This window comes from Typopeltis vanoorti, chromosome 11 (genome assembly GCF_054136105.1).
Source record: "Typopeltis vanoorti isolate ZY-2024b chromosome 11, IOZ_Tvanoo_1.0, whole genome shotgun sequence".
Taxonomy (NCBI): domain Eukaryota; kingdom Metazoa; phylum Arthropoda; class Arachnida; order Uropygi; family Thelyphonidae; genus Typopeltis; species Typopeltis vanoorti.
Genome location: NC_143559.1, coordinates 140,317,988 through 140,345,120, shown reverse-complemented (window position 1 = coordinate 140,345,120; position 27,133 = coordinate 140,317,988). Strand labels below are relative to the sequence as shown.

Genomic DNA, 27,133 nt, shown 5'->3' with positions numbered 1-27,133 from the left:
TACTGTCATAACTGAGCAACAAACTAACCACTTTCCCAACGACACTATTATTCTTCACCACCTGCAACGACCTCTTCAAATTCCTTTCCACATTCCTTGTCTCCCTATCCAAGACAAGTCGTTTGTTCCGACCCCACTAATTGTGATGCGCGTTCCTTCCTTCAATGGAAGGCACTTGATATCCGCTTCATTCTACTACCTGGAAAGCTTGATTTATACATTTTATTATTTACCACACCCTTAAGGATTGAATCTCCATACAAAGCCGCTCTATCATCTGTGTAAATTGAATGTACTCTCAGGGAACTGTTTATTTTCTTAATATAATGCTATTTTTGTCAATACACTTACTTCCTTTTCGCTTATGTGTTCATCTTAGGGGTTATTTGTTCACTTCTCCGTACTCCCTGGAGAAGAACACGATGCAGAAGTTCTCGCTAAGACTGTTTGACGTTTCGGAACCCGGACTTCTTACAGTGCGCTTGCTCGATGATTACAAAACCCTATACGAGTCCAATTACACAGTGAGAGGTGAGTACTGCGCCACCCTGTTTATTCTGTATTATTACCAGTTTATTCATTTGGGTTGAGTAACCTGCATGTCGGTTGTTGTTAAAGAAATAGAAACCATTCCTGTTCTTGGAAATGAACATTTGCTTCTAAAAACAGGTATAGCACAAAGCATAGTAAATCAATTAGAAATCAGTTTACTGAACAATCGGACGACATTTCACAGAAAAAGGAATTCGTCGAGTCAACAATTCGCCGAACAACAATTTAACGCAAAATGAATTGATCGAAAGAAGGACCGTTCGCTAATAATTTTCGAGAAATTCCTTCCATAATTTATCGAAATGATGATTTTCTTGCGAAATATAAATTGTCTTAAAAGATTCAGTCACGTTACTCAACCTGCAGAAAAGTTAAGATTTTTTTATTAATTATTTTGTCGTGTTTTTGGAACATTTTATGGCGCGTGCTTCTTCACGAGGTAGACGGTGATTCGTCGTGTGTAACCTCTTTTCTTTTTGTTATGCATCTACGCTTAAAGATTTCATTTTGTCTAATTTTTCAAAACAAAAGATCCAGTGAATAAAAATTCGGCAAATTTTAATTTAGATTGTAACCAAAATATTTCATTAAATTCTATCAGGCCACACATGAATAATTCGTCACTGTAATTTTCTTTTCTGCTATTTTTTCAATAAAAATAAAACCGCTGTAACCAAATTTTTGTAACCAATTTTTCTAAAGTTTTGTAACCGAAATGGAACCACGTAGACTCCTCATTTCGCGTATTAATTTTCAATCGCGTATTAATTTTGAAATAATTATAAAGAAAGCGCATGTACGACACTGCAAATTAATTTAACACACAGATATTTGGTCTTATTAGGTCTCGCACTGATGATGTCGTACGTATTGGAAGATATAAGTGGGAACCTAGACCAGTTCCCTCTATGTATACAGTCTCGGTCGTTAGTTAAAAGCTATTAGCCCGTAAATAAAAGTAGATTATTTGAATTTAGGAAAGGTAAAAAACAAAAGATGCCTTACCATTCATTACAAACATTAGTCATCTCGAATTTAATTTTAAACAGAGATTATTTTGTTTTCTTTTCCAATGTTATGCATGCGCTGTAGTGTGTGTTATTGCTAATTCCTTTTTTTTTCTTGGTCGATGATATCTCATACTGATATCTTACGACGAAATATAATAAATTATTTTTTTCGGCAGTACACCTGTGATTCTGTAATCATGGATATGTTACTGGTCTCATTATACAAAAACACTAATAGCATGAATGGTAAATGTGCTTATTCATCAGAGCTCGTTTAGTTGATATTTTGTTTCCGTCGAACCATTTCCGGTTTAATATTGACGTATCTTCCAAACAGTAAAGCACTGACATTCTGAAGAGAAGGTTTAAAGATACCATGATCGAAAATTAAATCTTAGGAAGTGTGTACCTATTTATTTCTAGTGTAGAATAATAGCAATAAATAGCTACTTCAAAATTTTCGCCTAACACGAAAACTAGCAGCAAAAAGTATTTCTTTTCAAATATACAGTTTTTACTTTTTTAACCTCTTCTTCATGCAGCAAGAAAATACTGCACTCGAATAAAATATGCAGTATTTTCGTGTTTCACGGAACAAGTTATGTTCAAAACCAAATTTAATTCACGATATTCTTTAATTTTACAAAAAAATCGCATAAATTATTTACAGCTGTTGTTGCCAACTGAACGTCGAACATAATTATCAGAATGACACTGTTTATGTTGAACTCACCCAATGTCAGACAATAAAATAAAATGTTCGAGTTAAGGACTACCAGATGTCTTTCTTGCTATGTTCTCTGGATGTCAATTGAAAACCATTCAGGGACCAGCAGTTGCTAACTTGCTAAGGGTGGAGATTGGCTTTTAGTTTTCAATAAATATGATTAAGGTTATACGCTTGTTGCCATCTTGGGGGGGGGGGGGGGGGAAGGGATTAGAAGTGAAGTGTTAGAGTTATTTTTATTACAAAGAATCATATTTCTGTAATTTGATATTACGCAGAAACAAACTAATTATCACCCTTGTATCTAATAAACACAATTGCTTAATTAAGAGGAACTCATTATTGTAGATGTGACTTTAGTCCCGAATAAAACCATGAAATTGCGTTATTATGAATTTCTTTACAGCTCTTCTATTCTATACAGCTCTTCGAATTCTATTCAGCTATAAAACCGTTAAATTAATATATAAAATTTAGTGTAAATATTCAGGTATTTAGGAACAAGAAACTAAGATATATTTTTTTCTCTTCTTGGTACCCTGCCGTCCTTTCTCAGGTCCCAACAACATCATTGAGTTTCCCGTTCCAAATGTCAGTCAGCGGCATGGTTGGATAGAAATCGAAGGGACTTTCGTCACCGAAGACAAGTATAACATTAGTGGCAAGGGTCAAGTGGAGTTTATGGAAAATTCTTCTGATGAGATCATTTCTTTTATTCAAACAGACAAGCCAATGTACAAGCCTGGACAAAGAGGTACTTCCCATTTACAATATTTAAGAGAAAATATTTACTTTTCAAATGTTTTAAATGACCAAATGTATCTGAATGAAGGGATAATTCAACTAAAAACCACACCAAAATTCATTCCTTTAAATTAATATGATAGTGTGCCAGCGTTACAATATTCGGCAACACCGTGAAATGGATATCTTATCCGAATGAGTGATTAAGGGCCAACAACGAGGTAGAAAAAATATATGACACCCGGGCATATGGAGAATGAAAACCAAGGAAAAGATCAAAGATAACTCCACATATTAACCGACGAGTACAACAGGCCAGAAATAAGCTAGTGTCGTCATGAACCACATTATTCAATGAATGGGATATTGTTATTTGTTATCTCTCTCTTTGAATAAACGTAATAAGAAATTATTATTAAATTTATTATATGTGCAATTATATTATTAAAATTAATAATATATTTACAAATACAATAATTATATATTAATATATTATTATACATTTCATAATAATAATAATAATGATAATAATAATAATAATTATTATTATTATTGAGACCTCCAGGGAATCAGAGACTCATCGTGGGACGCTACATACTACACACATCAGGTATCATACTTATTCTTGAATTCATTCACACTGCTTGTACTCACAATATCCAAACCCAAACCATTCCAATCATGCTCCACCCGCTGAGAGAAAAATTTAGCCCTCATCTCTTCTTAGCTTAGCGGTCATCATTCTCAGCCCCCAAGGATGCCTTCTTGTCCTTTCACCACCATCCATAAATTGAAAAATTCCATCAATTGATATCTTGTATGACCCATTCAGATTTTTTATGTCCCAATCATATCACCCTCTTTCTTCTGTTTTCTAGTGTCTGCAGTCTAAAATTCTCAATCTGTCTTCATAATCAGTATACCACAATCCGGATATCATTTCTCTAACATTCTCCTTTGCACTGTCTCCAATATATCAGAATCACAATGGAAACCACGAGACCAGACCTGCGCACAATGGTCCAAGTGATGTCTTATGAAGGCCTTGTAAAGAGGCAAAATTACATCCTTTATCTTACATGCCTAAGTTCGTTTCAGCATTAAATTTGTTCTCATAAATTTAATTTCTCTTAACTTGTGTTTGCAATTTTGCTATATCGCCCTTGAACTTCAACTTACTGTCCTCTAAAACTCTAGGATTCCTATTCTGATCAATTTATTTTAGCATAATCCCGCCAATATAATACGACTGGATATTTAATCACGCCGAAGTGCACTTACTGACATTGAACAGATTTAAGAAGTACAGAAAAGAGTATGATTTTTACTTATTGCTGAAACGACTTCAAAGAAGAAGAAACCATTTTTCTTAAAGTAAAAGTAAAAAGAAAGATATGTCTTAATGTACTGAGCAAAGATTCTTGGTGTGTTGTTAATCCTTATTAAACACACTATTCCGTCGGATTTTGATTTCGAACCGCTCCGTGGTACGGTGCCGGTCGTCTTCGCGTAAATGGAAAATAGGCCGAAAATCAAGAATAATATTGGACCTACTATACACCCATATAACATTGCACACACACACACACACTCGTGCAATAAAGTGCAGTTCGTATACCATCTTACGCTAGAAAACAAGACAGTTGCCCAGTAAATAGGACTCTGTATAGATGAAGACGTAGAATGAACGTCACCTTAACCATATTGATAAATGCAAATTTAATCTTTCCTCTAATTCTTTCATCTAATGCTCAAATTCCTGTGTAAACCCATACTTCATTACGGATTTAATGTTTGTGTCCGTTTCTCGTATGAATTCTACAAAATGGAGTTGATATGCAGCACCCCTCAGAAAGTATTCAAACCCAAGAGAGAATGCAGCGAGAAAGAGTAGGCACACGTAGATTGAACTCTCGTTGTCACAAAGTAAACCTCTTCTATCAAAACATTTGAATCGATAATAATATGAGAGTTATCGAGACGAACCCCTTTGTTGGGAAAGACCTGGTTCGATTCCTATCTATGACGTTAAGAACCTTTGTCTTGTCTTTTTCGACTAAAGGTGACTTAACCGGTCTCGTACGGTGGTGGAGGGTTTTTAAATCTCAGAACCCGCAAACCGGTCCATTGAACACACAGCTATAGTCATAGGGCAAGCAAGGCAACGGTAAACCACCTTGCTCAAAGTCACTTCCCTAGTATGGTAGTATGTAGATGAGCCCACCAGCCAAATGGCTGAGGGAACAGGACAGGATGAGAGGTATCAAAATGCACACCGTTAACTCAAAGCACTATTCAACATACTCACATAAATGTAGCTGAAAATAAAAAGTGTAAAAAACTGTAACATCACCCTTTTATGTTACTACAGTTTATACGATACTTGAAAATATTATCCTACTCAGGAAAATTAATAAAGAAATAATTAACACAATTTGAATAATCTAAAATTAGTAATAAAATTATTTTCAAGATTAATGAAAGTATTTTCTGTTTTTTCTTTTTACATTTTTGCTCTTCCTTAGTGAAAATGAGACTTCTTCCAATACTGCCAACTCTCAAACCCGTTCCTGCAGACGTCGTGAGTACAAATTCTCTCTCACTCTCTGTCTCTCTCGCTGAAAACTTATGCTTAATTCCTTTTCTGTTTTCTGAAAATGCTCACTGTTGCCTGTGTAGAGATATTTAACTGGATTATGTAAATCTCATAAATCTTTCATTTTATTTCTTCGCCTTTGTACTCGGTGCGAATATTTTGTTGTATTTCTGTAGGCGGGCAACTTGTGGGTGGAAGATCCCTCTGGAACAAGAATAGCCCAATGGAAAAATCTATCTTTTTCTTCAAGTAAGTGCAGATTGTATTTGGTTATGTTAGCAATGCCTTAGCCTACTTATGGAAGGAAAATAAAGAAACCGGAATTAAATATTTACCCAATTCTCTCCTTTTCTTCAAAAAATAATAATAATAATAATAATATTTTTGCAGGCATCATCCAGGTGGAAATGCCCCTCTCAGAAGAACCCGTTCTTGGGAAGTGGAAAATATTCCTGGAAATAAAAAATCACGTCGAAGAGCAAACCTTCAGTGTGGAAGAATTTGGTGAGTATGTTGTATCATAAAGAATTAATTAAGATTTCTTTTAAATATGTGCTTTCTGCAAATCTCCATAGACAAAGATTAAACATGTAAAACTGTTGCTGTTCATTGAGTACAAGAATGGCTAACGAAACGGGTGTAATGGTGGTTCTTAGGTTTAAAGAGGTATTTGGGACAAATTTCTACGAAATACCAATTAATTGTGCAAAATCTGAACGAATTTCTGGGAATTCACACATCTTCGTGTGTGCAAATAGAAACAAACCGAAGAAAGTCTCATTATTAAGAATTTGGCGTCGATTCCTGTGAACTGCCCGCAGTCCTCCTCACATTGGTTTGTTTTCCTGGAGAAACGACAAGATGTCAACGAAATAATTCATAAAGCCAGGGGTACTCATTGAACGAACCGTTTGTTGGTTCTGCATTCACAGAATCTGCTTTAAATACTTTTCTCCATTTCTTCAAAGAAGAAAAGTTTAACCATCCAAATTAAAACCGTCTTCTAAAACTGTTGGCTCTTCTGGGCGGATTGATATTGTAGTATTTTGTGGGATTTAAAGCCAACTTAAATTATATATATATATACATACACTCTTATTCATATAGCTTTAGTATAACTTTGATACTGTAACAAAAATGAATAAAAAATTAATAGAAACTTGTGTGACATCTCTAAGGATCAGAGTATGTTATTTTGTGAGTAGTTGAAGTCATCTCTTCTTTTTTCTTTATATTTTTCCTTCTGTACATTCATAATTGTCCTATTTAGGAAATCTTTTCATAATGAAGTTTAATTATGACTGATAAATGCACGTAACCACAAGAAAGATATTTATTTAACCAAATATTTCGGTCTGGAAATAGCAGACCATCCTCAGTGGTATTACAAGAACAGTTATAAAAAATACAAGCTAGAATACTAACAATAGATCGTTAAAAATTGAACACGCCGGGTTCAATTTTCTAGTTCACTAAGTTATGAAACGGAATATTTTGAAGTAGAGACATGATTGAAAAAAAAATATTTTTTAATTATTTAAACTATAATTTATTGTACTGCATAAAGGGTCTAACAAGGTCAACACATTTATTCGGAGAAAGGTTTTCGGAATTGGCACTCCGTTCTTTCCAACTGATCTTCGTTCTCGTATAATGAAGACTGACTAGCGAAGAATTTTCGATTTTAGTAAGACAATATGACTGAAATTTGCCGATCTATCAGAATGTAAAATCATAAGGGGTAATGCATCAGGAGATGCGACTTGTCCAAGCTTGTTACTGCCTTTAGATTTATTCCGCTTGGTGTCACTCTCACCCTCTTTACTTCCACGCCCTACTACGAAGATGGCCTTATGGTTGGTACATCATCCACCTTGCCGTAAATACTACGGCGGAAAGCACGTGCCGTTCATGAGTGGAACGTTAATTGCTTTAACAACAGTCTCATTTCAGTGAATCTGTATTTTTGTAATTATTTTTTTTATTAATTTTTGTACTAACCGTAACGCCGTTATTTCTCAGCAATTCGTATCTATGTGAATATGAAAAGTTAATGAAACGATTTCATGTAAAACTGACGAGTAAAAAGTTCCCATATTAAAAATCGTCCATCTTCGTCTTTCAGAGTTGCCAAAGTTCGAAGTCACTATCAGTCCAGTTGGCTACACTCTGGAAGCAGATAACACCACCCAGTTCACCATCTGTGCAAGGTGAGTGCGTTTTTGAAACCCTTTCAAATAAGACTCATTCATTTCCACTCAAAACAGCAAAAAATAACTTAAGTTAGAAGATAAAAAGCAAATTCTAAATTAACCGTATTAAGCTAAACTGAATAGCAATGAACCGATTAAAGAAAAACATCGTTCAGATCTCAGGAATAAAATATTTTTTATTTCATTTTATTATATTCTCTTTTGCATTTCAATGGTTATATATCGGGTATCGTGGAAGTAAAAGAGGGGGAAATATTTAAATGAAGCATTCGTTGAGTTACTTTGGGATATTTTCCCATTGCGTATTAAAAGCGGCTGTTGTGTTGGTGAGAGGAGATTTCACTTGCAATGAATTTGAAGTGTTTTCGAAAAGGACTTCTTTTCCCGTTGCAGGTACACTTACGGAGAAGATGTCGAAGGAAGTCTGAAAGTGAACGCATCCTACGAGAAGAACCAAGCATCGCCCAACGACCAATTTGAATCGTTTGAAGCTGAGGTGAGTTTTCATTTAACGAGCAATTTTCTGAACAGTTTTGGAGAAGCGAACAATAGGAAAATTAATTTAAAAAAAGCGACGTAAAATGATTTCATTTTTGTTGACTAGATCAAAGGATGTCACAATTACACTTTGGATCTCTTCAAAACTGATCGCCAAGGATCGAGTAGGCGGCACGTTCCAATCCGTCTGCAAGCGCAGGTGTCGGAAGGGAACACCGGTGAGTGAGTTAAACTTTTCTCGGAATAACGTTATGATATTTACTACGAAATGCTTTCTTCTTTCTCTCCTCCTTATTTATGATACATTCTGCTTCCTACTCTTCAATTTCCATTACTACAAAAACAATGGCAGCATTCAAAAAATAAAACTGTTTCAACAGAAGGGCTTGCAAGCAGCAAAAGAAAATGAACCTTAGTTCCTTATACGGATGACTCGCTGCAAGATAACAAAACACTGATTATAACGTAGTCAGTCAATGTTTTCGCTTCATCCTTTAAAAAGTCATGTTGTCTCTACGTGAGATTCGCCCATAAACGATTCGGATTTGTTTATAAACAAGTGAAGATAATGAATTCTACATGACCAGGCTCTTTTAAAATGTCCTGCAATGAAAACAGTTCTTATTGTATGTTTCGAAGTGGATAACACTTCTTTAAAATCTTTCATTTATTCAGCATAGCATAGAATCCAGTTGATTTCACTTTATCCAGATACTTTTCAAATACTTTCTATAATTTGATGTTTATTGCTATAATCTTAACTCAGATGTTTATTGCTATAATAATTATGATGGTTGCTGTGAGTGGGTATCTTTATGAAATCGCAAGACTCATGTGAAGCCTACACCAACTATAGCTCAAATTGACTACACACCTCTACTTAAAGTCATTCATTGACAATGCACCCATTACCGCCTCCTGACAATTCATTTCACTCATTTTTCACTTCCTAAAGGAATATCCATTACACGTCACCTATGGATGTATATTCAATCTTTCGCACACTGACGTATAGTGCATAATGTTCTTAGCATCTGTTCTAAAATCTCATCTTATCACTAATATGCTTCTAAGATATCCCCACTTATCTCCTTCCTATCAACCAAATTACTTAATCCCAAACCATTTAATCTATTCTTCTAGGAGTATTTCAGATATATCTGGTAATTGTGATTACCATTTTCTGCATAATCACTCTTTCTTTTGTAAGAAACCCTATCAGTCTAGATATGATCTTAGATAAACCTTACAAAGCGGAATAATAATCTTCTTATGCATACATGTTACTGCGTCTTTCAACATACTAGATATGCTTACTCTTTGTCCAACCTTGCACTCTACCTCCGAACTACGAACATATGTGTCTCCTATGACTCCACAGGTCCAACGAATATACAATTTTTCGTAGTCAATTTCCATCACTATAATACATCGCTATAATACAAGTAAAATAGTGATAGATAATAGAGTACTAGAACAAGTAAACACTTCCAGATACTTGGGATGTGATCTGTCATATGAAGAATAAAAAGACGTTGACACTAAAATAGCAAACTTTGTCAAAGTAAATGGCATAATAAATAATATATTTAAGCCATCCTGTTACAAAAACACACTAGAATCAGACTATACAATATATTTTCAAAACCAACTCTACTATATGGAAGTATAGTAGAATTGACTTTACCATAAAAAGGAAAGACGAAAAACGAATTCAAACAGCAGAAATGAAGTTTCTCAGAAAAACAGCTGGATATACCAAGTGAAACCACAAAACAAATGAAGAAATCTTACAATCCCTGAAAACAAAACCAATTAATTACTACATAAGACTGTATAAACACAAATGGGTAGAACATTTAAATCGAATGAACAACAGCAGACTACCAAATATATTATACAGATAAAAAATAACTGGAAAACAAGAATCGGAAGACCAAAAAAGAGATGGCATGAGACCGGTAGCACTTGGCCTAAATTCCATGTTAGGAAGAAGTAGAAGAAAATACATCGCCGAAATTAGTATGTCGGTCTGATTGCCGACTAACCAACACGCCATGAGTTCCAATTCCTACATGGCCATGGATGATGGCGAATCTTTTTAGGAGAGAGATGAGTGTCATTGACACATCCATCCTTCTTAGTGGAGGTATGAAGTGATTAAATATTTCATATTTGTCTCTAGAGCACAGTTTCCAAACTATACAAAAATAAATAAAATATATTTTTTATTTCTTTTAACGGAAAATATATAAAAATTTAATAAATCGGAAAAGTTAAATTAAATTTTAAAAAATGTATAAAAGTTATCATAAAATAATCTCCAATATTATTAATATACCTAAATATGAATAATGTTCGACAAGTTAGACCTATGACGAGCCAATGGGCTCTTTTATTCCACTTGTTTTTCCTCCGTCATCCACTGGTCTTTCGTGATTTTTACTTTTTTTTTCGGTTAACCACCATTTGCAATTAACCACGATCTGCACCACAACCTGTTAACCACAATTTGCATTCATTATCTTACAATAGCTTCTCCCTTTTGGTGACTATATTTCAGCTCCTGAAAGTGAACCTGTGAGCCTGCCTTTCACCAGCACTTTAGATTCGCTCAGGGTTCGATCCATGATGCAATTTCATCTCAAGAAAATTTTCAAGCTACTTAGGAACTTCTACCATATCATTTATAAATTGCTTCCTAAATTCAAAGACCGAAACGAAACATCAGGCAAATGATCAGAAATATATTTTCAGATGACTTTTCTTGTTCATGCTCAGTTTCAACTCTGACAGCGTTGTGACAACAAATAAATAAGTAAAGTGAACTGTTCCTCTTCTGAAGAAATCAGTTTAACTTTAATTTAATGAGAAACATTTACATCATCATGATTGTTTGTTTGTGCGTCCGTGTACATAAGAAACCCTCTTTTTCACTGAAACAGAATTGAGTGCCTCTGGAAGCTTCCTCCTTCATCGACACAGATCTCCCGTGAAAGTTTCAGCCTCTTCCCTGACTCTGAAAAATAACATCTACAGAAATGGTCTTCCGTATAGTGGAATGGTAAGTTCTATTCAAGTAAAATCCTTCGATCCTTATGTAAATATATTTGTTTAACTAATTTTCTCTCAACAGGTCAAATTTTCATAATAATAATTGCAGCGCTGAAATGAACTTTGATATGTAAATAATAAGGATGTCATTTTGCTCTTTACAAGGCCGTGATAAAACCTCACTTGGATTTTGCGCGCAGGTCAGGTCTCCAAGTTTCCGTATTGTTGGTGATGATGATGATTCAGTGGAGAGCGTGCAAAGGAGAGCATTAAAATGATATCAGGATTGTCGAAAACCGAGTATGAGGAGAGATTGAGAATTCGTGGACTGCAGTCGGAAGCAAACAGATGAGGGGGGGTAATATGATTGAGACTTAGAAACTTCTGAAAAGGTCATACGGGATTTAAGTTGATGGACGTTGTCATTTTATGAAGGTTGGGAAAAGGACTCCTTGGAAGCTGAGAATAAAGGCCTTTAAGAAGGTTTATTTTATGCCGCCAAAGTTTATTTCCCAAACTGAAGACATCTGAAGAGCATCAATTCCAACAAAGATGAACAGACCAAAGCAGAAATCAAACCAAAAAGCTTTGCTAACCCCGCAAAGCAGTGTTAGCAAATTTGTCGTAAATCTAAATGAAAAGTTTTCATTTTTTATTTTAACATGATGTTTGTAGGCTACCTAATCTTGTACCTTTTCTTCCTGGTTATTTCGATGGTGTGAACAAAAAAAAAAGAAAAAAAACCGTTTTCCTTTCACCGGAAACCACAACTGCTTTCCACTTTAATCCAAGTGAGGATAATACTTTTTAATGTAATTCTAACAGCAAAAACGTATAATCCACTGTATGAAAATTTCGTGTTTAGTTTCGTGTTCAATTCGTTACACATGGAATTAATATCGAAAAACATCAACGGTTGTCGTGTGATGGAGCTACTCTGTTTTTGAAACCAAGGCCAGTATCTGAATCGTGTATCTTTATTTTGTTATATTAAAACGATAATTAATGACATTCCTGACATTTTATAAGGAACGAATGACAAAATATTCCGAGCAGATCTTGGCTATGCTGAAAACGGAAGATAAGAGTAAGATGTTGAGCATGAAGCCAGATATGTGAACGTAAATAATCGGCAGCCGAAAATGATTCCTAACGGCACATTACAGACCACCACATGTCATGTCGTTGGCGTTGTAGAGATTATTGGTTTCTTTTCCTTTTTATTCCTTAATTGTTTGTTTTCAAAATGTTTTTTAATATTTTTATAATCTGTGTCCTTTTAATTCTTCATCTTTATCTTTTTTTCTATTTCTTCTGTCATTTCTGGATGTTGAGTATACTCGTGTACGTTCTGCTCCATAGTTGTGCTTCATTCTCGGCACCTCTCACTTGCCCTTTGGATTCTCTCGTCTAGGAAGCGAAGTACCTTTATCGAAGCTTTTCAAAAGGTGATTTAGCTGCTCTTATACTGCGTGGAAGAGGATGTTTCTCCAGGAAAGTCAGCTTTTTCATTCATCAAAAGAGGCAAACTGGATACAAACATTTCACAGGCTATACTACGCTGGCCTGTTTGCCTCAGTTGCTTCCGTCGTAAATCGAAAACAGCCAACCAATCTTTTACTTTTCATAGGTTTTGCTCAATCAAGTTGTGGTCTAAATATTTTGCCATCCCTACCGTCCAAAAAAGCACAACCAGGTCGATTCTCTTATGAACTCTTTCAATCTAAATAAAAAACTGCTCAGATCTGTTATTAGTCTTTGGTTCGAAAATAAAATAGATCCATCACTAAAAAACCTCGAAATTTTTTCGATATTGTTTTAAATTAAGAGCGATATGAAATAATGTTTCGGGATTTTTTTCCATATTCATATCCGACTATTTCATAAGGAATCCAATTCATAAGAATATTTTTCATGGGAAATTCAGTTTAATATGGTATTCATTACAAATACAAACTATTCCAAAGCTTCGAATGTTTTGCCTCTTGGAGGAGGCTATTTTTTCTTTCTAAAACCAGCGAATTGTAAGAACAATGCTGCATCTCTTTAATCAGAGATATGTGTTCATATTTGATACGTGCAGTACTAAATTTATTTGGCTAGCAACAGGATGCCTTGTGAAGTCTTTTTAATAGCGATAGTGATTGATGCGCAGACATAATTGAACTAGCTAGGTAAACGTTGCTTTTAAAAGTTCTACAGATGATATATTACAGCGGTTTCAAAAACTGATTGACTTGTTTAAGTAAAAATTCTTATAAATACAATTATTTGACATACTGCATTGAGGTATTACTGAAAATGTTTTTTTATTTATTTAAAATTTAAAAAAATAATAATAATTTTCTCCGCAGTTCCATATCAGAGATCCTAACGGAGTTGCGGTTCCAGGAAAAAGTCTAAAAGTTTGTCTTGAATCTCAAGAACAACCAATGGACAACTGTAAAGACTTTGTATCTGATGTCAAAGGCAACGTACGTTTCACGGTTCCCCCAGGTACATCCTCAGGAAGTGAAATACACATTAAGGTAAGTGATGTGTAGTTTGTGAGTGTTGAAATAACGATGTAGAAGTTAATTTTAGAGGAATGATAAATAAGCGAAATAAAGTCATGTTTGTTCGAAGTAGTATTCAATTACATTTTTTCTTCTAAATGATTAGCCATATCGATATTTCGTTTCAATTTTAAACATTGAATTTGAGTAATGACAAGATAGTATCAGGTAAGTGACTGGAATTTCACTGCTGAATCGACATTTTTTAATAATAGCGATTGACTTTAAATGGTATTGTGCGCAATATATTTTAACACTCGAATTTCTTAAGCTGTTTTCAGTATTTTAAACTTCATAAAACCAGGAATATCTCTAACCGTAAGTGTAAATAGCAGACGAAAACAAACTTAACAAATTCCCGTATTGCATTGCTCATAATACAAATAAAACTATCAGCAGATTTTTCAGCATCGATGGTGGTATTAGTTTTCAAATGTTTCTTGGTTTCCAGAAATTCATGAAATAAATTCGTGGAAAGATGAGTTCCATCATTCCATGTTAACCCTTTTTAGAGCATTCCCTCTTCTTGTTCTTCGGGACAGATCTTTCCTTCTCTTGCATCCGCTCACCACCATCACAATCATCAGTGACTCTAACAGCCATTTTAAATTTAAGCTCCCACAATCTCCAGGGTAGCGTTGGATTTGGTAACAATCACTCCAGAATAAGGTAGTTAGCCCTTAAGTATGCTTTTGTTTGTAAATTCTGTGTGTGTGTGGGGGGGGGGGATTCTGCTAACCGTTTGCCTGGTTGTGGGAGGAAAATCCTTGCCCCCCCTCGATAAGAGACCACTGAGTCGCTTTCAGTTGAAATACCTGAAAGATTTCTAGAATAACCAATTAAAAATGTTTTCAATTAAAAAAGACGTCATCTCCATATCTCTTCACCATACTGCTGTTTTTAAACTTGTTTCTCTTAAGAAGGTCTTTCAAAATTCTCCATGAAACGTTGAGCTGAAGGAGGAGAGAGGGGCTGTCCATGGCGAGTTCGAATTTTGGTATAAAAAGCATTCTTTCACTGAAAAAAATTCTAACGGGAGAATACTCAAATAAGACAGTCACATACGGTGTAAAGAGGTCCGTAAAGGAGATCTATTACATTATCAACAGGAGCATTGTTAAGGTGCGATACGCTGTCCAGACTTGCAAGGACGTAAGTCGTTAATATCTATAAATGGGATAGTTTCTGGACAAAATGGGAGAAATGTTCGATGAAAGATGTTTAGATCGATGATTAGATAAGTTATAAGTAGAAAAGATTTTATTGCATCTAATATAGGGCTCAGCGGGACATCTGGCTTTTGAACTTTTGGCAACGAGCAAAGTCGTGGAAGAATAGAAATAAGTTTCTCGGTGATTATGTTTTAAATATAACTTAAAATGATATTTCAAAGCCAAGTGTTTGTTTTCTCCTAAGTTGAAAAAATAGGATCATTATCCATAACAGGGTAGATGAAAAAGTCAGAAATCAGAATGATAATTTTTTCGTTATATATTTGTATTTCATTGCTTTCCCAACAGATATAGAGCGATACAGCAGAAAACACTTTGGGCGCAACAAGATTTCCTTGCCTCACTATCGTCTAATTCCTTTTGACGATGGATCCCTGAAAATTCAGTAAGTCTTTGCATTCCCCATTACTTCAGGACCTAATCTAGTTTCTCCGTGTTATTTTTGCCTATTTGACAGTAAATTATCCCACTGAAATTTTCCTTTAACATGAGCCGCACTGTATCTGGGAATGGGAGATATTCTCAGAGAAATTAGTAATTTCTTCATCTGAATGACTGGAGGTGGATGCATTTTTTCTGTTCAATTTCAAATGCAATGTTCAATTTCCTTTCAGGATGTTCTTCTCAGATGGGTTATCCAGAACATCCTATTTGGATTTTGAGTAAATTCTATCATTATTCTGGGAATTAAATATCAGATTTCAGATAACATGGCCATTTTGACTTGGCTGCTAAGAAATCCAACTCTTATCAAGTCCATTTGTTTAAAACGAATTTTTGGTCAATCCTCCACCGCTGGCCGAGCATCTTGGAATCAGCTTACTAGATAAGGCAGAGGAGAAGAAGCCGGACTCCCACTGCATGAAGCGTAAAATATAGTAAAATAAGAACGATTCGTCGACAGTCCTCTAATATTCTAATATCATTGGGGGGTAATGGGGAGAATCAGAAGATTAGATCCCATACACAGGTAATATAAGCACGGCGCAAAGGCATAATCTACTTCGGGAATGCCACTCCAGTTTTCACTGAAGTCAGCTTGAGGCGATTCAATCCTTGACGAACGGCCATTACAAGGGTGTACTGAAAAACAAAATTCATCAACAATTTTCGAAGAATTCCTTTTCATAGAAATTTTTACAGAAATTTATAGAAAGAGATGTTTTCATAGAAATTCATACAAAGAGTTACTTTATTGTGAAATGTGAAAGGTCAGCTAATTGTGAACTTTTTAAAACTATTATTAGTATTAACAATACTATTATTCATAAAATGTTATTCTGTTATATGTACTCGTGAACTTTAATTCAGAAAGAATCATTAAATTTAAGACGTCACTCAAAGATGAATTATTGCGGTTTTTTCGTTATACGTAAACAAACAAACAAAAATACTGCGAGGACCTTGAAAATTATAATAAAACTGGGGATACTAGAAACACTTTTCAAATGATAAATTATATCTGTCATCACAAAACAAAACGAAGTGGAAATATTGTCACGCATAACAAAAACGGTAGACAGCTATCGAAAATTTAAACTTGATGCAAAATTGGAGAAATTATTTTCAAGAATTATTGAATGTTGATAATCCACAACATCCAAATCAGTTAGCGGATCTGCATCAGTCACTGCTCTACCAGTAATTTGTGAAGACCTCACTGAAAAAGAACAAAAAAAAAATAGCAATCAATCAAACAAAATAATCCCGAGGGAATGATAGAATTAGTGCAGAGACTTTCAAAATTGCCGGATATAACACGTGTCCAAATCTCCTTCCCATAATGAATCAAGCATTGAACACTAGAATAATACCTCAACGAAGAAAACAAGGCCTTATTACCCAAAAAAGGACAGTCTTAATAGAATGGATAACTAGAGAAGAGAAGTTTTATACAAATGAAGTGGATATTGAAGCCAACATTATTTCAAAGCCGAATATATATAGAAACTACAAGAATTTCGTGCTGAATATAGATAGGAAGTGTAAAGGTTTCGGCGGATCCCAGAGTAAGCAACCTTTTACGACAGGGGCAACTCGTGGCGAAGGTGGAGTAAGTTCTGATCACTTTCCTTAGTATTCTTCATAATGCAAAGCACATCTCCTTGTGGACATGTATGATGCTATGGATTATGATAAGCGGTACTACCTAGATCGGTTTCGTTTGTTGAGGTCTCGTAAGTGGGAGCCAGACCCAGATGTAATATACCCAGGTTGAAGTGATGCAGAAGTCATTCTTTCTCATACGAGGTATTACAGAGATATTACTTTGCTGTTAGTTCAAACCCACAATACGATCATACTCAATAGAATAGAACATCACTTAGCATCATGTTTAAGAAAAAACAAGCTGGAGACCAAAAAAAAAAGAAGATGTACAATAGAAGAGATACATTGCATGAGAAGAATCAGAGAAGATTCCTGATAAAAACCTACCACTCGTTGTAACCTTGATAGGTTTCAAAAAGCCTCTGACTTCATTAATAGAAAAGCTCATTCCTTCCCTCCTCTTTTACCTTAGGGGTCGGGAATTTCTATTTCACTTAATATTTATTTCACTACCATATCGAGGATAACGCGATGAACCCTCTGCCTCTCGGTATGTCCTATGTCGCATATTTATGTTCACGGGTCGGTTTGTCTGTTATCGGGACTAAAAGCAGAGTTTCCGTGTGAAAAAACATCCTACCTCCGTATGAGACCGGTTAACTCACCTTTAGTCGAACGAGACCAGATAAAGGTTCCACATGTCAATAACGTCAATCGAACCAATATCTTTCCGACCTCAATTTTTCGTCAATACCGACTGAGCATCGGAGGCTTATTAATAGAGAAGTTGATCTGCCAACATCCAGAAATCGAAAGTAATCTCAATAGGTTATGAAAACCAGCAATAGCCTTTAGAAAGAGTAAAGGACTTTAGGTATCTTGGATTGAACATCAGCAAGCAATACAGAAACTGATAATAGAAAACTTAAAGAGCTGGCTCTAGTCTTCCATAACAAAATCTGCCCTATCTCAAAATCATCACTAATATCTTTAAACACAAAATTAAAGGTATACCACGCAATCAGCTGACCCATCTTCTCGTATAGTTCTCAAACCTGATCGGACAGCACCAAAAAAACTAAAGCTCTAATTAACTCCTGATTCCCCTAAAGAACTAGATGTCTCAGACTGGTCCTTGGATGCACTTGGATGGACTGTGTCACTAACGCAACTCTACTGTGCTGAATCTGGCTACGCAAGGACCACTTTTCAATTCAGTTAAAACATTACAACTCGGATGGCTTAGATATCAACTCTGACATCCTGAAATCTAACCAATTTTTTTGAATCCCTCATCCTGTATAAATCAGAAGATAGAAATCGGAGTAGAGGAAGACCAATCAAACAATTTTGGGAATACATTTGTGCAACCAAACAGACTGAACTGTATAACTCTATTACGACTCTCAGTTGGTTCAAGATAGAGAGACTTGGAACATCATAATTTGCAATCTTTAATTTTTGAGGTAAATCTCTTTTCCCTTCACACATTGAATCATACTGTGAATTAACTATGATGAAGAAGATGTATAACAACACAACGAAAACTAGTTGAACTGATTATAAAGTACCTTGGTATATTTTTTAAATAAATTAATAGTGATCAGTGGTATCCAGAAGGCATTGTTGTTCCTTATCTGTAACGATGCGTACCTCATGAAATCGACGATAATTTCTTTCCCGATACTGAGTTGCTTAATTAACTCACGAAAATCACGAAAATGTTCGACCGACTGATTTTTAGTGATGGAGGAAGTAGTCATCAACATTTCAGGCCGCTTACTTAAAAGGATAATGAAAAGAAAGTAAATGTAAAAGAGAGTTTGTATATTCGGAAATGAATTATAAGATTAATCGTACAATAGCAAGCATTAACACTTGAACGGAGATATTAATGCAAATGACGGACACTGAAGAATTTCTTTCCTAATTTAATGTTCAAGTTTATTCGGAGAAATAAGTTCGTTCTGAATCAGACACGTTTTGATGAAAAACGACGTTCTCAGAGAAACAAAAAGAGGTATGAAGAAGCTGCTAGAATAAAAAAAGATGGTCTAAAAATTAGTTGTCTTTTATCGATAATTAGTGACTAAGAATTTGAATAACAGAAAGGAATTTAACACAGCATTAGCTGCACTTCAATAAAGCTGAATAATCAGTCCAATAATCATGAATGATTCTTGAAAGAATTCCGAGAGCATTTTGCGATTGGATACTTGAAAGGTAGTCAGGAAGAGGTTATGCTGCGTGAATTGCAAGAGGAGGTGAAAAGTGGGCATAACTTAAATGATTTGGCAACCGATTGGTGCAGAGATAGAATATTTGCATTCCAGCAAGCGAATGTATAAATGATTTATTTAATCTGCTTTAAATAATCATCAATGAGTTGCAAATGTTGGAATAGAACCTCCTGACTGAATATTTTCAGCGGTGATTGATTAAACTCAGATAATCTTTGAGAACGCAAACATATTAATGTTCTCGCAGCATTTCATATTTCTCTGAGACTGTGGGTGTTGATCAAGCACGGTAATACCTGCAACATTATAATCATGGTTCGTCACATCCTTTTTTTCTGGTCTCATGATGCAAAGGCTTGCCTTTTCCTGTGGTTCTAGGAATAATACCATCGAGTCTTGTGGCCTGCTATGTTTATAATTTAAAGTACATCCGTTGGGCTTTTAGCCTGTGTGCTGTTTAAGAAGACAAGTTGGGTTAACGACGCACAAGAAAATGTTGAATAACACTGAAAGATAATTGCCATCTCAGATTTTTTGACACTTCCCAATCTCTTGACTATGGTTTACCAATTTACAAACGTCCACACCGCAGTGGGATTTGTCCCGTTGACTTTTTCAATGGACAGCAGTTATCTTATCCACTTAGCAAACAAAAGCACTGATTTTATAATAAATGGAAAAGGCTGATTTTTAAACCAGTATTCCTACACTTACAAACCATGAAAGGAAGTAATTGGCGATTCGAGTGTTTTCAGTAATTCATTATTTCTCAACATCCGCCCTTTGATTAGCTGCAAAAACAATTAGTAATTACACTGAAATAAGTTTATTTATTTAGCATCCAAACACAAGTGGTACAGTAGTAAGTGGTACAACATTATTTACAACAAACTAGGATACACTATAAACGAGAACAGCGTAAATTTAGTAGGTAAATTATGCAGGAAATATTAAGTAAAATGTGAAGAAAGAAACCATACATAAAATGTATACAATAAATATGGTCAGATGTTCCGCCAGTATCTTGCGCAATCAGTTGATCTTTCAGTGCAGGATATAAGGTCCTCTTTCGTGCAAGGTGATTGAAAATGGGGGCAAGAAAAAAGGTATTCCATGGACTGGGTTGTCCAACACTCATAATTATCTGGGCCAGTGAGGTTGCCCCATTTGATGAGGTTTTGTTTGGAGCGTCCTGTAGTTCGAAGTCTGCCGAGGTTTTCCAAGTATTGCAGTCCAAGTGGGCACCACGTGGAAGATGTTCGGCTGTTGGAATACCAGTATTATTCTGAAGATATAGTGTAAGCCATTGTTGAAGTCTTGTCTCTGGAGGGTTTTTAGGTGGTTCAACAGTTGCCAGTAAGCTATGTCAGGATTTTAGTCTTTTGGGCCACTGCGGTCTGGCCGAACACACCGCAGTGGCCCAAAATAGTAAGGATGGCGTTCATGATTCATTTGTCTGCTTCTTTCGTCAGCTGAGAATATAGATATTCGAATTGAAGGGGGGTGCAATACCAGCCAAAGTATATACAGGTCTTTTAGTGGTGTTGGTTTCAGACATCCTGTAATTAAGCGACAGCTTTCGTTCAGGCAGGATCTGGACCATACCGGGAAGGCATATTCAGCAGAAGAATAGCAAAGGGCCACAGCAGAAGATCTCATTGTGCTAGGGTCTGCACCCCATTTGTAGGAGGTATGCATTCTTAGTATGTTGTTTCTTGCATTCAATTTTGCCTTCGTTTTTTCTGTGTGCTTTATATGAAAAGGTGCAATCGAGAGTCGCATCGAGGTAGATTGGGTTCCAGGAATGTCCTACATCAGAGCCGTAACAAGAAATCTGTAGCTTCCTGTTCGCTTCCTTATTGTTAAGGTGGAAAAGGCCACTCCGAGTTTTCAAGGGGTTTGGGTTTAATTGATTGCTGCTATAACATGTGGTTAGACTAATTAAGGCAAGTGAATAGAGTAGTTTCAATGGACTTGAAATTTTTTGATTGAGTAGCTATGGCAAAGTCATCAGCATAGATAAAATATCTAGTTCCTTTAAAGGTGGGAAGTCATTGACGTAATGGTTGAAAAGTAATGGTGATAACAGACTTCCCTGGGGAGGCCATTTTTGGGGGATGCATCAGCTCTTCCTACCCTAGGTCCAGAAAAAAGCGTGTTTTCCAAGAGTGATTGGATCAGGAGAATAAGATGAGAGTCCCCAGTTATTCTGTATATTTTATTTCTGAGTGTGAGATGGTTTATGGTATCATATGCTGCAGTTAAGTCTACAAAGACTGCTCCTGTGGCTAGTTTTTGCTCATAACCATTTTCTATACACATATTTATATATTGAGTGAGGTTGACAATTTGTGATGTGCAGGGTTTGCCTAGTCTAAAACCAGCCTGCTCATCAATAAGATGGGGTTCAATTAGGAGTTGTAGACTCAACCTTAATCGTTCACAGAGTTTGAAGAGGTTGCTGAGTAGTGATATAGGTCTGTAATTTTTTGCTTCCGTTTGAGTTTTCCATGTTTCAGAAAGGCCACCACTTTAGCATGCCTCCAAATTGTTTGTATTCCGAATGTTCTGAGGCAGGAATTGTATAGTTTTAATAAACACTCTTTAGTCCTGGATCCAAAATGTATAATCTGTTCATTACAGACATCATCAAGGCCTGCATACTTTCGAGATTTTAATAGGTTTATGACAGCTTTGAGTTCAGTGATGCTGAAATCTGAGTTAATTACATTTTGTTCCTCACTTGGGGATCTAAGTAGCTTATGTTTTGGTTGCTTCTTAGGGAATTTTCCATTTAGCAGCACCTGGTGAGCAATTTACTTAGCTGTTACCAGTGGATGCTCATGTGGCTTAGTGAAATCCTTCCTAATTCTGTTGATAAATTTCCCTGCCTTTTTGGTACTATGGGTCATATCAATCGCTTCTATTTCTTTCTTCCATGAGGAACGCCTTTCCTCTGCCATCTTGGAGCATAATGTTGTCCTGCTTGGATAGTCTTCTCTGAGAAGGAGTTGGTGTTGTAAAGTTGCAATCAGCATACTGGGCTTGTATCTCACTGGAGAGGCCTGGAATATTGTTTGTGCATCATCCTCGGGAGGAATAATTTTTTTTTTCATTTTCGACAGCAAATTGCAATGGGAAAAAGAAATCTTACACATGTGTTTGTTGGAGATTTTTCTTAGCATATTTATGAATTTGGGATACTCTTGGGGGTTAAGAGGGACTCCTTCTATGGAGCGGTAAAGATCTTCTACGAAACCCTTCCAATTAGCTTTTTTTGAAATTAAATCGTCGTCTGTAAGGGACTGTGTTATGCATAATGGCTGGGTTGAGTCGAAGCATTATAGGTCTATGTTGAGTATGTGGAATGGGATTTAATACCTTTTTTAACAAAAATGGTGGATATTTTTGAGCTAACAAATATGCGGTCAGGGTTATAGTCCGCTTCCATCTCCCGCTATTAAAAGATGCAGGGAGTTTTGGATTATGTATCAGGTTTAGAGAAAGGTTTTTAGTCGATATTTCAACACCTTCTCCATCTTCGTTGGACTTTGTGTAACGCCCACTTAGTGCTACGGCTGCTAAAGTCACCTAATGCAACATTAGTCATGTATGCGTTATTATTGAGGAGGATGTCAGGGAAGGAAAAATCTTCTTCTGGTGGTTTATAGACTAAGGTGTTTGAGATATTTTTAAATGTGATTGTAATACTCTCAATGTTTCTATTGTTCGTTGAGTCAATGGACAATGGAATAAAGTTTTCTTTTGTAAATATTGCACTACCATATTTATCCTGCGGTATTTCTTTGATGAGTTTCGTGCTGGAGGTACGGTCTTCCAGCACCTTCCCGTCTGAGAGTTTCTTGCAGGCAGAATACATCGCAGTCATTATCTCTTCAGATATTTGCAATGAGATCTTGCTTGACCCTTGAGAATCTTCAGTATTAAATGATATTATTTTTAGGCCTGGCCCCAGGTGTGATCCTTTAAGGCAGAAATTTGGGAGCATTTTAGTTCGATGCCTTGCATTTGGTTGACAGCAGCTTTAGCTTCCCCTAATGGGTACTCACAGGGAGCAGGTACGAGGACGTAGCTGCTGCTGCGCACCCCACGGAAATAAGTTATCCGAGTAAAAATGGAATCACTGATTATTATTATTATTATTATTATTATTATTATTATTATTATTATTATTATTATTATTATTATTATTATCATAGGTTTTATTATATATATATATATTACAAATTATTATGATATATATATTACAAATAGGTATTCAAAATTTATACATCAAGTTTTTATTTTAGGGGTGCTTAAGGGTCAAAGCTGTATAACTGAGAGGAGACCTCCACATAGCCTTTAAAGGAATGCGGAGAACCGACCAGGGCTTCTGACCTAATGTCCAATCCTCACCTTCTCGTGGTGCACCCTGTTGGGTATCTACTTGGATACTGAACGAACGAGGATGGGCTGGCAATTTGGGATTAAGCCGACCAAATTGTATTCTTATTGCTTAAACCAAAATAAAAGATGATGGTAAAACATGACAAAATTTCATGCCGGCTGGGACGTCGACCGGTTAAACAAGGTCCCCGTTGTTTTCGCCAGGGAACCAGGGCCAACAGCGAAAAGTCAGCTACTGGAACAAATCTGAAAACAGACCCCAACTCAACATCACCAGAGTTAAAGATCGGTACTATCAACGTAAGAAGCCTGAATGGCAAAGAAATGGAGCTAGTTGAGGAATTAGATAAGTACCAGATCGACAAAATAGGTGTGACTGAAACAAAAAAGACAAAAACTGTTGAGATCTTTCTGAGCAATAAATACACAATGTTATATTCAGGCAATGAAAATCAAGGAAAACAAGGAGTAGCCATAGTATTCAACGCAAAATACGAGGCTAATCTTCTTGAGTGGCAGTCAGTCTCAAGTAGAGTAATGTGGGCAAATATGAGAATGAGGAATTGGACAATGAGACTTATTTGTGCCTATGGTCCCACAGAAGGTTCTACTAAGGTAGAAGTGGAGGAATTTTTTAAGGCTCTAGACACAATGAAAAAGGAAACGTTGGTCCTTGTTGGGGATCTAAATAGCAGAGTAGGAAGGGATTGTCAGACATACAAAAATGTTTTGGGAGAAATTGGAGAAAAGAGTAAAGCTAATAATAATGGCAAATACCTGTTGGATTTCTGCTCAGGACATGGACTGGTTATTACTAACACCATGCAACATAAAAATGTGCACAAATTCACATGGAGAGAAAAGGCTAGGAATAAGAAAAGTCTCATTGACTATGTTATTGTTGATAGTGATGTTTTCTCCCTGGTGCAGAACACCAGAGTGTACAGAGTATTTGAAATTGGAAGTGATCACTATTTAGTCTTGAGCAGGATAAAATTAAATTTCATATTGAAAAGAATAACATGTAAGAAAGTTTTAAAGAGAATAAAAGTTGAGCAGCTCTCAGATGTGAACTGTAGACTAAAATACACAAAGATTATTGAAGAAAAAATGCAGGAGTTTGAGAACAGGAATCAAACCTTGGAGATTCAGTGGCAAACTCTGAAGAAAACATTGACTGATTCTGCCAGAGAGGCATGTGGTGAGGTTGTCTGCAAGGATAAAAAAATCAGAACTCCCTGGTGGACACAGGAAGTTAAAGAGGCAGTGAAGGAAAAGAAGAAAGCATATCAAAAGTTCCTGTCAAATAAGTCAGCTTGTGCTCTTAGAGAATATAGATACAAATGCAAGAATGCTAAACACTGTGTAAAAATAGCTAAACAAAAGTCATAGGAGGACATTGGCAAGAATATAGAAAATAAATATCAAGAATGTGGCAAAATATTCTGGAGGTTGTTGAAGAAGCTTAGGAATGGAAGAAAGAGTACTGTAAAAGGAGTTAGAGATGATAATGGTGACATGAAAACGGGAGAAAAAGATATCCTTGAAGTATGGAGTAATTACTTTGAAAAACTGCTAAATGAAACAAGCAGTGATGCCAGCACAGTGGTAAAACACACTGCCCAGGCATGCAGTCAGGAATACATATCCATACTTGAAGTAGAAGAAGCCATCAAAGGTGTGAAATGTGTTTTAAGGCAGCAGGAGTAGATGATATTCGACCAGAAATGCTGAAGTATGGTGGTATAAGAGTCTTACAGTGGCAGCATTAAATAGTTCAGAAAGCATGGACAGAGGGACGAATTCCCAGTGACTGGAGTAGAGCTCTTATAGTACCCATATATAAAAAGGGAAATAAAACTGAATGTGAGAATTACAGAGGTATTTCCCTACTGAGTGTTCCTGGCAAGATCTATGCAAGTATACTTGAGAAACGGTTGAGAAGAATTGTGGAAGAAAAGCTTGGTGAATAACAAGCTGGATTCTGGCCAAATAGAGGCTGTCAGGATCAGATCTTCGCTTTAGGACAAATAGTCGAGAAAGCATGGAAATATAACAAAGATCTATATTTAAGTTTGGTCGATTTGGAAAAGGCATATGACAAGGTGCCAAGAGAGAAGCTATTCAATACAGTGCAGTTATATTGTGTGAATGGGGCATTATATCAAGCAATACTTAGTCTTTATTTGAGTTGTAAGTCAGCAGTTAGAACTGAAGGAAGTACAGGAAGATGGTTTAATGTTAAATCTGGTGTGAGACAAGGATGTACATTATCCTCTCTGTTATTCATTATCTATATGGATCACATTATGAAGGAAAGTGGTATTAAACATGATATCAAAATTGGAGATGTTAATGTCAGCTCTTTGCTTTATGCGGATGATGTTATACTTCTAAATAAATCCGCTACAAGTCTGCAAGATTCTCTGACTAAATTGAATAGCTGTTGTAATAGATATGGTATGAAGGTCAGCAATAAAAAGACAAAGACAATGAAAATAGGCAGAATCATTGAAAATGTCAACTGTGTTGTGAATGCAGAACCTGTGGATCAAGTGAAACATTTCAGCTACTTAGGCACGATTTTTACTGAAGATGGTAAATTAAATATAGAAACAGACAACAGAATCAGTAAAGCTGGTATGGTGGCAAGTCAACTGAATAAATTCATATGGAATAAGAGAGAAATTAATCGGAACACTAAATTAGCTGTATACAAGACAGTGTTGAAACCAGTTTTAACTTCTGGATCTGAGAACTGTGTCAGAAGTAAAACACTTGACCAAAGACTAGAGACCACAGATATGAGAGTCCTGAGAAAGATTACAGGCATGAACTGATGGCATCAATGGCAATATCATATTAAAAACGAGGATATTAGGAAAGAACTTGACATTGTCAGCATCCAGGAATGTGTCAGCAGAGCTAATCTCAGGTGGTATGGTCACTTAAATAGAATGGGAGAGGAAAGATTAGCAAAACAAGTGTTCTCTGCCAGATTGGCAGCAAAATGACCCAGAGGAAGACCAAGATATAGGTAGATTGATACGGTACAAAGTGCCTTAGACGATAGAAATATAAGATCTGATAATGTTGGAGTCTTGACGAGTAACAGACTGATTTGGAGGAAAATTGTAGATAGGAAGTTAGTAATGATGTAATTTTTTTCATGTAGTACGATCATATCCTGTACACCCCTTGAGGGTACATGACAGGAATTTGAAGATGATGAGTTTTTATTTTATTGTAACCGATC

At 35.9% G+C, this 27,133-nt stretch overlaps 1 protein-coding gene across 1 annotated transcript in view; it reads left to right on the top strand.

Annotated features, from left to right (window-relative positions):
• LOC150102121 (alpha-2-macroglobulin-like) overlaps window positions 1-27,133 on the top strand; it is a 72,890-nt gene that overhangs the window by 12,614 nt on the left and 33,143 nt on the right. The window contains exons 2-8 of the mRNA XM_090399978.1: window positions 2,846-3,043; window positions 5,559-5,614; window positions 5,806-5,878; window positions 6,020-6,133; window positions 7,755-7,839; window positions 8,236-8,338; window positions 13,749-13,922. Coding sequence (XP_090256104.1) covers window positions 2,846-3,043; window positions 5,559-5,614; window positions 5,806-5,878; window positions 6,020-6,133; window positions 7,755-7,839; window positions 8,236-8,338; window positions 13,749-13,922 — 803 coding nt within the window. The remainder of the gene's footprint in view (window positions 1-2,845; window positions 3,044-5,558; window positions 5,615-5,805; window positions 5,879-6,019; window positions 6,134-7,754; window positions 7,840-8,235; window positions 8,339-13,748; window positions 13,923-27,133) is intronic.